This window comes from Protomyctophum parallelum (genome assembly GCF_964188405.1).
Source record: "Protomyctophum parallelum genome assembly, chromosome: 2".
NCBI classification, from domain to species: domain Eukaryota; kingdom Metazoa; phylum Chordata; class Actinopteri; order Myctophiformes; family Myctophidae; genus Protomyctophum; species Protomyctophum parallelum.
The window spans coordinates 3,625,823-3,643,322 of NC_139699.1; the positions used below are offsets into that span (position 1 = coordinate 3,625,823).

General features: G+C 44.9%; 1 protein-coding gene across 1 annotated transcript in view; it reads left to right on the forward strand.

Annotated features, from left to right (window-relative positions):
* Positions 1 to 17,500, forward strand: part of eprs1 (glutamyl-prolyl-tRNA synthetase 1) — a 57,917-nt gene that overhangs the window by 28,694 nt on the left and 11,723 nt on the right. Inside the window, exons 17-28 of the mRNA XM_083759556.1 lie at positions 2,983 to 3,100; positions 4,853 to 5,044; positions 7,376 to 7,591; positions 7,974 to 8,213; positions 8,871 to 9,089; positions 9,239 to 9,469; positions 10,322 to 10,593; positions 13,236 to 13,287; positions 13,511 to 13,720; positions 14,630 to 14,702; positions 15,354 to 15,433; positions 17,338 to 17,439. Coding sequence (XP_083615682.1) covers positions 2,983 to 3,100; positions 4,853 to 5,044; positions 7,376 to 7,591; positions 7,974 to 8,213; positions 8,871 to 9,089; positions 9,239 to 9,469; positions 10,322 to 10,593; positions 13,236 to 13,287; positions 13,511 to 13,720; positions 14,630 to 14,702; positions 15,354 to 15,433; positions 17,338 to 17,439 — 2,005 coding nt within the window. The remainder of the gene's footprint in view (positions 1 to 2,982; positions 3,101 to 4,852; positions 5,045 to 7,375; positions 7,592 to 7,973; positions 8,214 to 8,870; positions 9,090 to 9,238; positions 9,470 to 10,321; positions 10,594 to 13,235; positions 13,288 to 13,510; positions 13,721 to 14,629; positions 14,703 to 15,353; positions 15,434 to 17,337; positions 17,440 to 17,500) is intronic.

The following is a 17,500-nucleotide window of genomic DNA, read 5'->3' on the forward strand; positions in this document are numbered from 1 at the left end:
TAGTGGTTAAGGCTCTAATGCAGCCTGACAGTGAGTTACGTAACCTAGCAGCCTAGTGGTTAAGGCTCTAATGCAGCCTGACAGTGAGTTACGTAACGTAGCAGCCTAGTGGTTAAGGCTCTAATGCAGCCTGACAGTGAGTTACGTAACGTAGCAGCCTAGTGGTTAAGGCTCTAATGCAGCCTGACAGTGAGTTACGTAACGTAGCAGCCTAGTGGTTAAGGCTCTAATGCAGCCTGACAGTGAGTTACGTAACGTAGCAGCCTAGTGGTTAAGGCTCTAATGCAGCCTGACAGTGAGTTACGTAACCTAGCAGCCTAGTGGTTAAGGCTCTAATGCAGCCTGACAGTGAGTTACGTAACCTAGCAGCCTAGTGGTTAAGGCTCTAATGCAGCCTGACAGTGAGTTACGTAACCTAGCAGCCTAGTGGTTAAGGCTCTAATGCAGCCTGACGGTGCGTTACGTAACGTAGCAGCCTAGTGGTTAAGGCTCTAATGCAGCCTGACAGTGAGTTACGTAACCTAGCAGCCTAGTGGTTAAGGCTCTAATGCAGCCTGACGGTGCGTTACGTAACGTAGCAGCCTAGTGGTTAAGGCTCTAATGCAGCCTGACGGTGAGTTACGTAACATAGCAGCCTAGTGGTTAAGGCTCTAATGCAGCCTGACAGTGAGTTACGTAACGTAGCAGCCTAGTGGTTAAGGCTCTAATGCAGCCTGACAGTGTAACGTAGCAGCCTAGTGGTTAAGGCTCTAATGCAGCCTGACAGTGAGTTACGTAACGTAGCAGCCTAGTGGTTAAGGCTCTAATGCAGCCTGACAGTGAGTTACGTAACGTAGCAGCCTAGTGGTTAAGGCTCTAATGCAGCCTGACAGTGAGTTACGTAACGTAGCAGCCTAGTGGTTAAGGCTCTAATGCAGCCTGACAGTGAGTTACGTAACGTAGCAGCCTAGTGGTTAAGGCTCTAATGCAGCCTGACAGTGAGTTACGTAACCTAGCAGCCTAGTGGTTAAGGCTCTAATGCAGCCTGACAGTGAGTTACGTAACGTAGCAGCCTAGTGGTTAAGGCTCTAATGCAGCCTGACGGTGAGTTACGTAATGTAGCAGCCTAGTGGTTAAGGCTCTAATGCAGCCTGACAGTGAGTTACGTAACGTAGCAGCCTAGTGGTTAAGGCTCTAATGCAGCCTGACAGTGAGTTACGTAACCTAGCAGCCTAGTGGTTAAGGCTCCAATGCAGCCTGACAGTGAGTTACGTAACGTAGCAGCCTAGTGGTTAAGGCTCTAATGCAGCCTGACAGTGAGTTACGTAACGTAGCAGCCTAGTGGTTAAGGCTCTAATGCAGCCTGACAGTGAGTTACGTAACGTAGCAGCCTAGTGGTTAAGGCTCTAATGCAGCCTGACAGTGAGTTACGTAACGTAGCAGCCTAGTGGTTAAGGCTCTAATGCAGCCTGACGGTGAGTTACGTAACGTAGCAGCCTAGTGGTTAAGGCTCTAATGCAGCCTGACAGTGAGTTACGTAACGTAGCAGCCTAGTGGTTAAGGCTCTAATGCAGCCTGACAGTGAGTTACGTAACCTAGCAGCCTAGTGGTTAAGGCTCTAATGCAGCCTGACAGTGAGTTACGTAACGTAGCAGCCTAGTGGTTAAGGCTCTAATGCAGCCTGACAGTGAGTTACGTAACCTAGCAGCCTAGTGGTTAAGGCTCTAATGCAGCCTGACAGTGAGTTACGTAACGTAGCAGCCTAGTGGTTAAGGCTCTAATGCAGCCTGACGGTGAGTTACGTAACGTAGCAGCCTAGTGGTTAAGGCTCTAATGCAGCCTGACAGTGATTTACGTAACGTAGCAGCCTAGTGGTTAAGGCTCTAATGCAGCCTGACAGTGAGTTACGTAACGTAGCAGCCTAGTGGTTAAGGCTCTAATGCAGCCTGACAGTGAGTTACGTAACCTAGCAGCCTAGTGGTTAAGGCTCTAATGCAGCCTGACAGTGAGTTACGTAACGTAGCAGCCTAGTGGTTAAGGCTCTAATGCAGCCTGACAGTGAGTTACGTAACGTAGCAGCCTAGTGGTTAAGGCTCTAATGCAGCCTGACGGTGAGTTACGTAACGTAGCAGCCTAGTGGTTAAGGCTCTAATGCAGCCTGACAGTGAGTTACGTAACGTAGCAGCCTAGTGGTTAAGGCTCTAATGCAGCCTGACAGTGAGTTACGTAACGTAGCAGCCTAGTGGTTAAGGCTCTAATGCAGCCTGACAGTGCGTTAGAGTTGACACTCTCATAGGCATGTCGACAGACCGTAGATGGTTCTTGTGGTCATGAAGGACATGGAATTGTCAGTACATTTTAAATGCCTTTTGTAAATACGTTTTGGGACGTTGTAATCTGGAAATCCTCCAACAATGTGTCTGTGTGAAGGGCTCCGGTGTTAGTGTTTTTATTGTAATAATCCCTTATGTATATTTTTCAGCACAATAATGTCAACACTTTGACTGTCTCCTTTTAGCTTTGCCTCATTCATGTGAACCACCTTTCACACATTTAACCCATTCTGACCTGAGATCAGATTCATACGAGGTTTCCACCGGACACACACTGGTCTGATGAACCCATTCTGACCTGAGATCAGATTCTAAAAATTACAGTCGTTCTTCGATTAAAAAAAAAATAGCAGACCTACAAGCTCGTATCGCGCCACTCGGTGGCGCGATATGAGCTTGTAGATCTGCTATTTTTCAATAGTTAAAGCATAACATGATGCCGACACCAAAATGGGTGCCCGGTCAGAATGGGTTAAATGTATTTCTAGTGTGGCCAGGTAACCACTGGGTGGTGCTTGATCCCCTCTAACGTACATGTGTGTGTGTGTGTGTGTGTGTGTGTGTGTGTGTGTGTGTGTGTGTGTGTGTGTGTGTGTGTGTGTGTGTGTGTGTGTGTGTGCGTGTGTGCGTGTGCGTGTGCGTGTGCGTGTGCGCACACGTGTGTGCGCAGCCCTAACAGCTGTAAGGAGAGCCCATGTGTGCTGCTTTTCATCCCAGACGGACACACTAAAGACATGCCCACGGCCGGCTCCAAGGACAAGAGCAAGACCCAGGCAACCAAAAACACTGTAAGACGAGATACTGGATGTCATTTTAACTCTCACTGAATGAGATCACACCTCATAATGGTCCTAATCTTCAACTTCTAGGTGCCTTCCAGACAGAGACATTTTTAGGTGAATCCACAATTTTATTTTAATCATCCACACGAAGCTGGCGTGTTGAGACGGCATACGCTATTTATTTATTTTCAAACCGGGTCCCAGAGTGAAGAAATGTGAAGACGCAAACCTTGAGCCTCCGTGTGTAGAACCAAATCTGCATATTTCCTGAACCTGACTTCTCACGTAACGCGCATGCGCCACTCCTCTTTCTTCTCCTCCTTGGTTTCAGGCAGACTATAACTATACTAAAACAAGAACATTAAGATTTCAGATGACTAAAATGTGACTAAATGAGATTTTAGTCAAAAGGCTATGACTAAAACTAAATAGAAAATGTCGGTCAAAATCAACAGTGTAACTGAGTTAACATCGAGGTTCACAATGCTCTAACCGTAGACATAGAAAGGTAGACAGACGCCTCTCCTGGCTCTGGGGTGAATGCTCGTCAAATGAGGGCTTCTGCGTTGGTGCCAAGGATCGTAATGACAGGAAGAGTCAGAGTCACGTGACACTCATGTCCATATGACTCTGGGCGCACTTCCACCCTCGGTGCGAGACGCATCGCTCCAACCAACTGCAGCGGCCAATGAGGCCTATCGATCTATTTTTGAGTGGTGCAACCACTCCTATAACCAGGAATGTCTGCATGTATCTTGTATCATGAGCACGAGTGGTGTGCGCATGCGTGAAACCAGCAATGGCCAGCAATATCCGCGCATGTGTGTACAATGCGCGCCTCACATCTTGTGCTAAATAAATAGCGTCAATGCTAGCGAGCTAAAATATAGACATCCTTGCTCTAGAAAGCACCAATGTTTCCATCTAGACCACCGGATAATCAGCAAAGACCTCCGAACATTGCGCTAATTGACCAAACCACGGAGAGATCCGTAGATTAGGAGTTATTGAAGCTTTTAGTCTGCCTGTATAATGGGAGGTGGACGGCAGCTCGCATGCGCGATCCGGTCTAGGTACGCTAAAGAAGGAAAGGCCGACCCCCGTGGACGGAAGCTCGCATGCGCAATCCGGTCTTGGAGGTATGCTAAAGAAGGAAAGTATAAAATAATAATGAAAAAATAGTTCTCCGCGACGCGGATTGATATCCATAATAGAGAGAGAGAGAGAGAGAGAGAGAGAGAGAAGGGGGGGGAGAGAGGGGAGTTGCACCACTCGGTTCACACAGGTGTGATTTTTTTCAATATCAATGGCTCTAACTAGTACACACACACCTTTGTCCTTTGATCCTGGTGTAAAATGTCCTCTACTCCGCTCTTTAACTAGGACACACACACCTTTGTCCTTTGATCCTGGTGTAAAATGTCCTCTACTCCGCTCTTTAACTAGGACACACACACCTTTGTCCTTTGATCCTGGTGTAAAATGTCCTCTACTCCGCTCTTTAACTAGGACACACACACCTTTGTCCTTTGATCCTGGTGTAAAATGTCCTCTACTCCGCTCTTTAACTAGGACACACACACCTTTGTCCTTTTGATCCTGGTGTAAAATGTCCTCTACTCCGCTCTTTAACTAGGACACACACACCTTTGTCCTTTGATCCTGGTGTAAAATGTCCTCTACTCCGCTCTTTAACTAGGACACACACACCTTTGTCCTTTGATCCTGGTGTAAAATGTCCTCTACTCCGCTCTTTAGCCCGCTGCCCCTGCCAAGTCTCCAGCCTGCGCCCCAGCAGCGCCCCCAGCCTGCGGCCCAGCAGCGCCCCCAGCAGGTGATCAGGGGTTCTCCAGCATCGTGGCTCAGGGTGAGGCCGTGCGCCAACTGAAGGTCGCCAAGGCTCCCAAGGAAGAGGTTGATAAGGCCGTTCAGCTGCTGCTTAGCCTAAAGGTACTTTTATTCACTTTTATTCACAAACTAATTCAAAGTTTTGTTTTTTTTTGTCAATCATTTTATGAAGAAATTCAACAAATACCATAAATTAGAAAACAAATGTTTAAGTAGCTTGTTTGGGTCCTGCGGAGACATCCCGCGGAGACATCACATTTCTCTTTTGGGTCACAGGCTAAATGGTTTTGACCCACTGCACTACACAGTCTAGTCCTTAAAAAGGACCCACTGCACTACACAGTCAAGTCCTTAAAAAGGACCCACTGCACTACACAGTCAAGTCCTTAAAAAGGACCCACTGCACTACACAGTCAAGTCCTTAAAAAGGACCCACTGCACTACACAGTCAAGTCCTTAAAAAGGACCCACTGCACTACACAGTCTAGTCCTTAAAAAGGACCCACTGCACTACACAGTCAAGTCCTTAAAAAGGACCCACTGCACTACACAGTCAAGTCCTTAAAAAGGACCCACTGCACTACACAGTCAAGTCCTTAAAAAGACATTAATTGAACTCTGTTCATTCATTCTTTCTATTCCAACTACGAGACTTCTTGTACTTTCCACTTACTTGTATGCCAACCACGAGAATTCTCGTAAATGGTAAATGGTGCATTTATATAGCGCCTTTATCCAAGGCGCTTTACAGAGATTGTGCATTACATTCACCCATTCATACACACATTCATACACCGATGGCAGCGGAAACCATGCAAGGCACCAACTAGCACATCGGGAGCAATTAGGGGTTCAGTGTCTTGCTCAAGGACACTTCGACAGTAACTCTGGGGGAGCCCGGGTTCGAACTGGCAACCTTACGGTTACCATCCAGGCACTCTACCCCTGAGCCACCGCCGCCCTCCGTGTAAAGCTTTAAATAAAGCTTTATATCAAATATGAAATGATTTTGCTGAAAATCAACTTTAAACACTGGCCCGGATGCTGGCCCATATTTTGCCAAAAAGCCTTGGCAAGGCTTACCTACCCTTTGCTGCCATCATGTGGCAGAGAAAGACATGTAACCCAAAATGTTATCCATTACGTTACATGTGTACTAGGGCATTCATTACAAAAATGTATGCATCGATTTCATTAACACAAGTCGATTCAAATTAGGAGTAAGTAATTATAATAATAATAATTAGATTTCCCCATATTATATGTTTTGCTATGTGTGCGTGTGTACAAAATTCTAACTGTAGGATTGATTATTCAATCCTACAGTAATCCTACACGGACGGACAGAAGTCATTCTTTCCCTTTGCATACCGCACCGGAGCGGTGCGGTATGCATTCAGAATTAATTAAACTGCATGTTGCTGCATCAGAGAAGTAACAGATAGAAGCGTGCAAACGTCATCCCTAAACTATTTCCCCCCCACCTCCGTGCTAGAAATAAAACGTCTGGGTTTTCCGAGGCTACATCCGTGCTGACGCAATGACTGTCCTGTTTCTGGGTTAGCTTTACGCGCGGGACGCATGAATCTCTCCGTCTCCGGTCAGTCAGTGCGGGTTGTTTATTTGCATGGCTCAGAAAATAAGTACGGTAACAAACTAACATGAGAACATAATGGAGTTGTTGAGGAGGAGGAGGAGAAGGTTCACGTGGTGAATGTGGAAGGTAATAGCAGATGTGCCAAACTGCTGCTTGCTGCTGTGATGTTAATATACACCTATGTGTTCTGAAGGTCGGGCTGCTGTACTGCCACTAGTGTTAATGTTATATTTTTTGTATTGTGTTCTCGGGCCGCTGTGCTGCGCTGCACTGCGCTGTGTGCCAATGAATGCCCCCTCTCCTGTTGTGTTCTCTTTTCTGGTCTGTGTACCAGCATCGACTCAACTTCGACTTTACTGCCCTACAGGTCGACTTGGAAAAATCTCAACTCGTTAATGCCCTAATGTGTACACTCAGTCACGAATGAATAAACGCTGAGGAGTTTAATTTTACATTAGCGGCAGAAAAGCCTATACTAGATTTAAGTCAACTGAGCAGTGAATCTGGGATACAGCAGCAAAATATAAAGCCGTTGATGAGCAGTGAAAAACTGTTCTTAGAAAATAGTTACCGTACAGTGTGTCACTCAAAATATGGAAATTAAATGAATGTATCATTTCGTGTCATCTTTAAACTTGCTTGTAATTTGTGTGTTCTACGAATCGACCTTGCAGGCTTATGAAAAGGCTAATATGTCATTTAGATAGCATGTTAACTAGACCGATACCAGGCCATTGTTGACCTGCCACCCTACAGTGTGTATAGTTTCACATGTACAGATTATTTATTTTTGGCTACTGTTAGACTGATGGAAGGCCTACATTGTAAACCTGCAGGCTCAGTTCAAGCAGCAAACTGGTATGGACTACAAGCCAGGCATGGCTCCACCTGCAGCGCCCAGTGCTAAACCAGGCATGGCTCCACCTGCAGCGCCCTGCAGTGCTAAAGCAGCCCCGCCCGCCGCCTCCCTGGAGTCTGTGGCGTGTCCTTACGCCCGTGTGGCCCAGCACGGCGAAGTGGTCAGGAGACTGAAGGCCGAGAAGGCTCCCAAGGTACGCTGCTGCTTTCTCCACCGCTTCAACCTAGTCAAGTTCATGTGATTTTAACCCATTTTGACCGGTCTTCTAAATCCTGACAGTTTTCTGAAAAAGCTATCTTTCTATGTCAGTCGTTCTTAGATTTTTCAAAAATAGCAGACCTACAAGCTCGTAGCGCGCCACTCGGTGGCGCGCTACGAGCTTGTAGATCTGCTATTTTTCAATAGCTAAAGCATAACACAATGCTTACACCAAAAAGGGGTTCCCACCCAAAATGGGTTAAACAATTCCAAGGCACTGGGTTTTCACAAGGCTAAAAATCATTAGTTAAATTAACCCTGAGGATTTTCCTTACATGAATAATACAGTTGACAATATAATGGATATGTTGTTTCAGGAGCAAATTGACGCAGCAGTGAAGCAGCTCCTGGCTGCCAAAGCAGAGTTCAAACAGTTGACGGGGCAGGAGTATAAACCTGGGGTCGCCCCACCTGCCTCCAGCCCTCCTCCTCCTCCTCCTCCCACCTCCACTGCCACCACCCCCCCCTCCTCCTCCTCCTCCTCAGCAGGCCTGCATGAGCAGGTAGCTGAACAGGGAGAGGTTGTGCGGAAGATGAAGTCAGAGAAAGCCCCAAAGGTATTTTCTAACATATTACAATACTACTGTTGGGTGATTCTCACAAAGAATTTAAAATGTATTGCTGTGCTTTTCCTGACAAATGGCCGCTGACAAGTGTGAAGTCATATCTATATATAATTGCACTCAATAATATTCACATATTAATACTATTATGTAAACATGGCATTGCAATTTTCTACTGAAACTGCTCAGTTCAATTCAATACTGCATGGGACATTTGTCAATACACCCACATACATTACTGTACATCTATCTAAACAATAGACAGCATCAGAAGAATAAACCGATTATAAGAAACGGTTGAGGAAAAACAATTGGAATGTTACCCGGCAGATCTGACACATTTAAAAACAAGGGATTTTTAAATTTGTCAGACATTTTGGAAAAGAGACTTGATTTTAAATGTGCATACATAAAGACATTTTCAATGCCTGGTGTAGAGGTGGGCAAATCATTTCTTGTGTGTGTGTGTGTGTGTGTGTGTGTGTGTGTGTGTGTGACTGTGTGTGTGTGTGTGACTGACTTGTGGCAGTTGCTGGCGGGCTGCCTGTACGTCTTCAGTAGCATTCAGAGCATGCAGCTCTTTCATCTGTACAGGTGTGTGTGTGTGTGTTTGTGTTAATTCACCCACTCTCTCACCCTTCTCTCTTCTAGGAGCAGGTTGATGCAGCCGTGAAACAGCTAATAGCTCTGAAAGCACAGTACAAGCAGGCCACTGGCCAGGAATATAAGCCTGGAGCCGCCCCTGCCCCTGCCTCAGCCCCTGCCTCAGCCCCTGCCCCTGCCCCTGCTACTGAAGGCTCTGGGATCTATCAACAGGTATCGCAGCAAGGAGAGGTGGTCAGACAACTGAAGGCTGACAAAGCCCCCAAGGTGAGACCCAACTACTACAAATTATAGAATGCTGCCGAGCAATCTTCTTCGCAATATACTTTTGCGGTTTTTTACGGCCAGTATTGTTGATTTAATAGTTTGTGTATTTTTGATGTTGAAGCTTTTGCCATCTTGCTGAATATCTTCAGGATCAGGTAGATGCAGCAGTTAAGAAGTTATTGGCTCTGAAGGTTGAGTGCAAGCAACTGACTGGACAGGACTACAAACCTGGACTACAAGCTCCAGCAGCAGCACCACTCGTTAAGTCGAGCCCTGCTCCTACCAATTCAGGCTCCTCCCCTCAAGTCCAGGAGCTGTATTCTCAGGTGTCTCAACAGGGGGAGCTAGTGAGGAAGCTCAAATCTGACAAAGCCCCAAAGGTAGGTGGCCGGGGTGTTTGTTTTATGCTACTACTGGGGAACGATGCTAATAGAGAATGCATGCCCCTTCCTCTTACGCAATACCCGGGGCATGCCCCCATATATAGGCATATCGGGGGGGGAAATCAGTGGTAAGTAAAGGTCTGTGCCGAATGTATGGACGGGTGCTAACTGTCAACTGACTGACTGGAAAGTAGACTTGACTAAGTCATCAAATGGCAGGTAATCAGTTTGCTCATTTGGGCCATGGGCAGAGCCTTTTCTGGCGGTTCTGGACAACCGACATTCCAACAGACTTCTGCCACTGCACTCCCTCGGCTTGTCTGCGACACATGTTGGGTGAATTTAAAATCGGTTGGTAAAACTGTTCTCCAGTCGGCCCAGGCCGTGGCGTAACGGTCTGGGCACCGGACTGGTAATCCAGTCGCAGTGTGCCGCGGGTTCGACTCCCGAACCCGACACGGCCTTTACTGCATGTCATCCCCCCATCTCTCTCCCGTTTCCTGTCAGCCTACTGTCTGTCCCTTCAAAAAATCAATAAAAGGCGTAAGCCGCAAAAAAATATCTTAAAAAAAAAAAAAAACTGTTCTCCAGTCTAGAAAATACTCGCTATTACAGTCCGGCCCGGGCCGACAGCATTAATTATTATTACCATTCTCGTTCAGGGCCAGTGAACAGCCTCGCAGCCTAGTCTACAATGTGTTGACGTGTCCCTGATAAATATACTTGGACAACCCCCAACTTCTTCCCCATCTGAGCATCCATCAGCTGGGTGAAGCTGAAACTGAAATGGACATAACGCACAAACTTCGTCATCTATTAATGGATGACATCCTGTGCTTCCCGTTCCAGGATCAGGTGGATGAGGCTGTGAAGTCCCTGCTGGCCTTGAAGAACCAGTACAGGAGCTTGAGCGGAGAGGACTACAAGCCTGTGGCTGCTGCAGGGGCCACCGGCGGGGAGGACAAGAACCGCAAGGAGAGAGAGAACAAGTCCGAGAAGCAGGGAGGAGGCGGAGGAGGGAAGAAGGCCAAGGGAGAGAAGGGCGGCCAAGGCAAGGACTCTTCAGGAGGTGCTGGAGGAGGAGCCGGAGGGGAAGGCCAGGGGTCCAAGAAGCAGACACGGTGAGAGGACCAGAGAGGCAAATAAGCAATTAACCCTAGGATCCATTCTGACCTGAGATCAGATTCATACGAGGTTTCCGCCGGACACACACTGGTCTGATGAACCCATTCTGACCTGAGATCAGATTCTAAAAATGTCAGTCGCTCTTCGATTTTTCAAAAATAGCAGACCTACAAGCTCGTATCGCGCCACTCGGTGGCGCGATATGAGCTTTTAGATCTGCTATTTTTAAATGGCTAAAGCATAACATGATGCTAACACCAAAATGGGTGCCCGGTCAGAATGGGTTAACAAAAATAACATAAAAGCACGTCGCAATAGAACATGCTTTTCAGTTGAAAATAATTTATTTTTATTTAGTGACACTTTTGATCTTAAGTGTCCACACGCCAGTGTCGAGTCAAATGTTGTTATGAAGGACTGTACAAACCAAAAAGCCTTTTATAGTGGCAAGTGGCTTCCAAATTGTATTCGCAATTGAAATTTTGAGAAAGATTACAGTGCGGTTTTACATGCTCAACAACACTAAAAAACCAACAGGAATTTGAAATGTAATTCATTTATTTTATTTACAGCATTTGGCTGGTGGTCATTTAGGTTTTTATCATCCTATGATCTCAATTAAGAGTAACAATAAAATGGTGTTCAGGCTAACCAAGGTTGTTGGATAGATTTTACGGAAGTATTTTCACTGCTGAGGATGTTTGGAACCTCAGATGTCTGTAGTGGAAAATAAAAGCTCTTTCTGTTGCTTCTCTGCAGTGATGTCATCTTTGTTCTAAGGCCATTAGAGCCAAAAAAAAGGCAGCTGAATATTTGTTTGCGTTTGCACATCTTCTAGAGCTACAGGGAATGATAGAAGCCCTCTCCGTCTGCATTAGGACTTGTTGTGTGTCAGCTGTGTCTTGAGTTTGTGATCCCAATCTACTTGTTCTCCGTGGGTGTTGGAGGCCGTGTACTGAAGTGGCCATCCTTTGGTTGCCGTTTTTCTTTTTTTCTTTTCTTTTTTGTTGCCAATGCGCGACACCAACGGCACCTTCCTGCGACCCCCCTTTGGGTCATGACCTATAGTTTGAGAAGCGCTGTGTTGCTCTACGGTTGAATGTGTTTTGTGTGGTGTAAATATAAAATAATAAAAGTTAGTGAGAAGTAGATGCATTCTTTGATTTGCTGGCTTCATCTTTATGAAGACAGACTGTCGCCCATCAACCAAACATTCCTCCATGTTTAAATGAGTAGCTAAACTTAAGAAGATGGATTTTTCATGTGCAGACAGACGCTCATCAGGACTGGTGAGTTCTAGTGACTCAATAAGATGGCTGCGGTTTGATCAGTAGAGTGTTGATGCCATTGGCTGCATTGCATTCTGTATTGCAGCATTATTAACCCACAATAATATACATTTTACCGCGTTTATATTTGCATACCGAAGAAGATATTTCATCTTATAGTCCTGACAGTGACATATGGCTGAACATCACAAAACAAGATATAAAGCACACCTGTACCTTGTTGAGATTAATCGGTATGACATGATGTTGCATCAGCTCCCTCTCTCAGCCTTCCCCCCCCCCCCCCCCCCCCCTCTCTTTCTTTCTCTTTTACTCTTTTTGTCTCTCTCAAATCATAATGGTTGAACGCTGTTCTTTTCATGGGCGTTGCGGTCACAAATACGTTCCATTTTTGGGACTGCCCCTCGCTCGCCTTGATCTACAAAATGCCTATTGAAAGGTAGTATGTTACAGCAACATCCCATAGCGAGTTTATTGCATCGTTTGCATGTTTGCTTTGAATGAGGAACCTAGGTGAGATGGACAGACGGGGGTGGAGTTGTTCACAGATGTGTCAATGGCTTCGTTGGTTTTGAATGGAAGCCTTCTTCAAAAGACGTGGTGTAGTGAAAGTGTGAATGACCCGAGTCCTTACAATGCGTTAAGTAGGCTACTGACCTGATGTCTGTTTTCATATAGCAGGGAGTTCAGCTTGAGAGCAGGGCCACATAATAAAATAAATAAATATCATTAATAACTTTCGTGAGACATGGCTCGGCTGGTTCAGGGAACAGCTGTGAAGGAAGTCCCTTAATGGCTGTGCGTGTAGCAATATGATATTTGTAATGTCTCAATTTAACTGAGTGTAAAACATGCTCAATTATGTGTTAAATTGTTGTCAATTCTGCACTATACTCTGACCATCCCCCTCTTTTCTTCCTGAGAAGCATGTATTGTCACCTAACAAGCTAACAAACACTGTTTGTACTAGCTAGCGCGTATGCTTTATGCAAACATTATTAGCTACGCTTACTTGTAATTTGCATCAAATCAAGTATTCTAGTTACCGCATATAAATGGCATAAAAGACTGGTACCTGGAATATCCAGATATTTAGTATATTGTGAATAAGACTGTAATTGGAGTTTGCATTCCTGTATTTGCATGTATACTTTGTCGTTAAGATTGAGTAGTTTGTGAAAACTGCACTCTTTGTGGTAGCGTTTAAGTTGAGCAGCATGTTACAGTGTACAGATGGTTGGTTGCATGTTCGTCTTGAGTGAAACGCTATGAATGGCGCTAAAACTAGATAGATTTCCATTAACACATTTTGAAAACTATATCACAAGATGCTTTCCCACTCTCTCTAGGTTGGGAATAGAAGCCAAGAAAGAGGAGAACCTGGCAGGCTGGTATACTGAGGTGAGTCTTACGTTGCAGCTCTAGGATTCACGTCAAGGTCCCTGCTCTATTTTTCCTCACATCGTTTCTCTCAATTCATTTCTTTTTTAAATTTATATTACTTAATACAAAAATGTATATGGGTGCTGTTGACCAGGAACACTGTTTATACTACAGCTAAAGCCTGCCTTCTAACCATCCCGCTGTTCCTCCACCCTTCCCTCTCTCTGTGTTGTCTGTCCAGGTGATAACCAAGGCAGAGATGATCGAGTATTATGACGTCAGTGGCTGTTACATCCTCCGTCCATGGTCCTTTGCCATCTGGGAGACCATCAAAGAGTTCTTCGACAAGGAGATTAAGAAGCTGGGAGTGGAGAACTGCTACTTCCCCATGTTTGTGTCCCAGGCTGCCCTGGAGAAGGAAGCGTCTCACATCGCAGACTTTGCCCCAGAGGTAAGCAAGGCTGGGTTGAAACGACATCATCTTTTCCAAGTCTGTTCCTACACAAAATCTCTTTGCTGTCACAGTAAATCTGCAATTTTCATTGAATGTTCACCTCAGGCTCGGATTCAAGGGGTCTATTATAAATGGAGCACTGCACAATAGTCAGGGTGGGTACATTTCAGGACAAATTCCATTCCAATGTGCAAATTGCCTTTGCAGATACCCCAACAACAACAACAACCGGTACAATGAACAATATATTGGGTGACCTGTCGTATTTTGGCTTGTTTGTTTAGCAGCATTCTTTTGGGACAATATGATTGGGTGATCTATTTTGACTTCTTTCAGCGCCACCTGGTGGTCACCAGTTTAGGCTTTGAGTGCCAATTCTCCCATTATAAAAAAAAGAAAGCAATTGTAATTCTATTATGCATGTAATGTGCATGATGTCATCACCTGTACACCAGATTAGAGGCATTTTCAAAATATGGATCCCTTGAATTCACGTCTTGTCGTCCGTGGCATCCGGTCCATAACCCATTCTGACCTGAGATCAGATTCATTCAAGGTTTTCCACTGGACACACACACTGGTCTGATGAACCCATTCTGACCTGAGATCAGATTCTAAAAATGTCAGTCGTTCTTCGATTTTTCAAAAATGGCAGACCTACAAGCTCGTATCGCGCCACTCGGTGGCGCGATATGAGCTTGTAGATCTGCTATTTTTCAATAGATAAAGCATAACATGATGCTGACACCAAAATGGGTGCCCAGTCAGAATGGGATAATTGGCAATTAGACGTCTTGACATTTATGGCTCTGTTTTAAGTTAACGATGATTTTATCTTCGTTTTACCTTATTTGATTTAGATTCATATCTTGAATATCTTTAAACTCTCCTCCTCCTCCTCCTCAGGTGGCATGGGTGACTCGCTCGGGGAAGACTGAGCTGGCAGAACCCATTGCTGTAAGACCCACCAGTGAGACAGGTCAGTCTCACAAACGTAGTCGTATAGAGCACCGAAGTCCTGACGTAACTCGCTCATCCCGACGATTCCCCTGGTTCTAAAGTCCTGACGTAACTCGTTCATCCCGACGATTCCCCTGGTTCTAAAGTCCTGACGTAACTCGCTCATCCCGACGATTCCCCTGGTTCGCGGAAGTAATTTCTCTATGGAGAATAACATGGGGTGATCTTAATATCGTCTACTATAAGCGTTGTGGTCCAAAAATAAACAAGCTGTCTCTGCGTTATTGTCAGGGAGGTGTCTCTGTATCGTTTGCAACAGTCAGTCACTCATATATGATACAGTCTGCTTCTAGCGAAAATCTAACTAATTCAGCAGCAGTAACATTAGCGTTTTCTCTCAGTCAGTTGATTCTTCATATCCATATGAGTGAAGCGGCCGGGGTGACATGTTTATTTTTCAAACACAGTTCTTATATGAAGCAATCTAAAAATCCTCCTATGGCGATTTCAATGCAACTAAAAAAATACATGAACCTGGGGACTGACGCCCTCTACTGGAAGTGACGTCAGACTTCGGTGCTCTAGTCTATACTACATGAAGGCCGACATGGAGACGGATGATCAGTGTGAAATATCAAAATGATGAAATGTTTCCTCCTCTTTGTTTCAGTGATGTACCCAGCCTACGCCAAATGGGTCCAGTCCCACAGAGACCTGCCCATCAAACTGAACCAGTGGTGCAACGTTGTGGTCGGTGTCTGTTCACACTCTTTCATGTCGGGTGCTTTGTTTAACCCATTCTGAACGGGCACCCATTTTGGTGTTGGCATCATATTATGCTTTAGCTATTGAAAAATAGCAGATCTACAAGCTCGTAGCGCGCCACCGAGTGGCGCGCTACGAGCTTGTAGGTCTGCTATTTTTGAAAAATCGAAGAACGACTGACATTTTTTAAATCTGATCTCAGGTCAGAATGGGTTAATAATGAAACTGTCAGGATGTAATAGACATTTTTTAAATCTGATCTCAGGTCAGAATGGGTTAACTCATTTCAAACCGGGAAAGGTTCCGTGTTTTATTCAAAAACAGTAGTATTCTTTGAAAAGTATTTGTAGTATTTTTTTGGACAAATCTTTAAATATGTATATATATTTTTTAAGCAAAATTTTAACTCAAATCTTTGCTTCTAGGAGTCCCTGGAATTGAATATTTTGAGATGGGGGAGGTCCACAGCCAAATGCATATAACTTTGGGGGTCCTTGGGCAGTTTGAGAACCACTGAGCAACATATGATGTTCAGATGGGGCATTTTCAGAATCTGCATCAGGCCTTAATTGGCTGAACGGAATAACACTTGTGTGAAGTGAGGAGCGCCTGACTTTTAGAAGCCTGCATATTTATGGCTGTAAACAAACAATAAAAGTCCATAGACTTGGCTGCCATGTGACGTAATTTCAAAAGCCAAACGTTGGCTGGGCTAGTGCCCCTCAAAAAGAATGGGTAGATAGATTTTACCAGACATGGCAACCCTTCATTGACCATTTCAATAGGTGCACGCTAACCCCTCCTACACAATAGATAACATATTAGAAAATTGGAAAGAAAAGTAAAGAAAAAAAAGGAACTGAGGATTTTATTTTATTTTATTTATTCTCATTTAAAAAGAAATGTCTGTAATTCTGTTAATTTACAACAACGTGTTGGGAAAGTTTTGAGAGCAAGAGTGTCTGTCCTGTGGTCTTTGTTTTGTTTGTCTGTTCACATTTGTCGTTGTTTAACTGTTTTTTTGTTTTTTTCGTTTTTATCACATTTATATATCTTTTTTATTCTGTATTGTATGTGGAATTTACATTACCTGTCTTTATCTTTCATTTTATAACAGAATAACTCATTATTATTGTCAAAGATTGTCATATAAGTTGTCATATACAAAAAATGCCTAATAAAAACAGTATAAAAAATAAAATAAAAAGAATGGGTACACATTAACCCATTCTGACCGGGCACCCATTTTGGTGTCGGCATCATGTTATGCTTTAGCTATTTAAAAATAGCAGATCTACAAGCTCATATCGCGCCACCGAGTGGCGCGATACGAGCTTGTAGGTCTGCTATTTTTGAAAAATCGAAGAACGACTGACATTTTTAGAATCTGATCTCAGGTCAGAATGGGTTAATCAGATCAGTGTGTCTCCAGTGGAAACCTCGTATGAATCTGATCTCAGGTCAGAATGGGTTAAAACACTTGTCTCCTCTCCTCAGCGCTGGGAGTTTAAACATCCCCAGCCTAACCCTTGTCTCCTCTCTCCTCTCCTCAGCGCTGGGAGTTTAAACATCCCCAGCCTAACCCTTGTCTCCTCTCTCCTCTCCTCAGCGCTGGGAGTTTAAACATCCCCAGCCTAACCCTTGTCTCCTCTCTCCTCTCCTCAGCGCTGGGAGTTTAAACATCCCCAGCCTAACCCTTGTCTCCTCTCTCCTCTCCTCAGCGCTGGGAGTTTAAACATCCCCAGCCTAACCCTTGTCTCCTCTCTCCTCTCCTCAGCGCTGGGAGTTTAAACATCCCCAGCCTAACCCTTGTCTCCTCTCTCCTCTCCTCAGCGCTGGGAGTTTAAACATCCCCAGCCTAACCCTTGTCTCCTCTCTCCTCTCCTCAGCGCTGGGAGTTTAAACATCCCCAGCCGTTCCTGAGGACCAGAGAGTTCTTGTGGCAAGAGGGACACACAGCCTTCGCCACGAAGGAAGAAGCAGCGGAGGAGGTTTGAAAATCATTACTTCTTCTTTTCCATTTCATAATAATAATTGCGAACGCACTGAGCA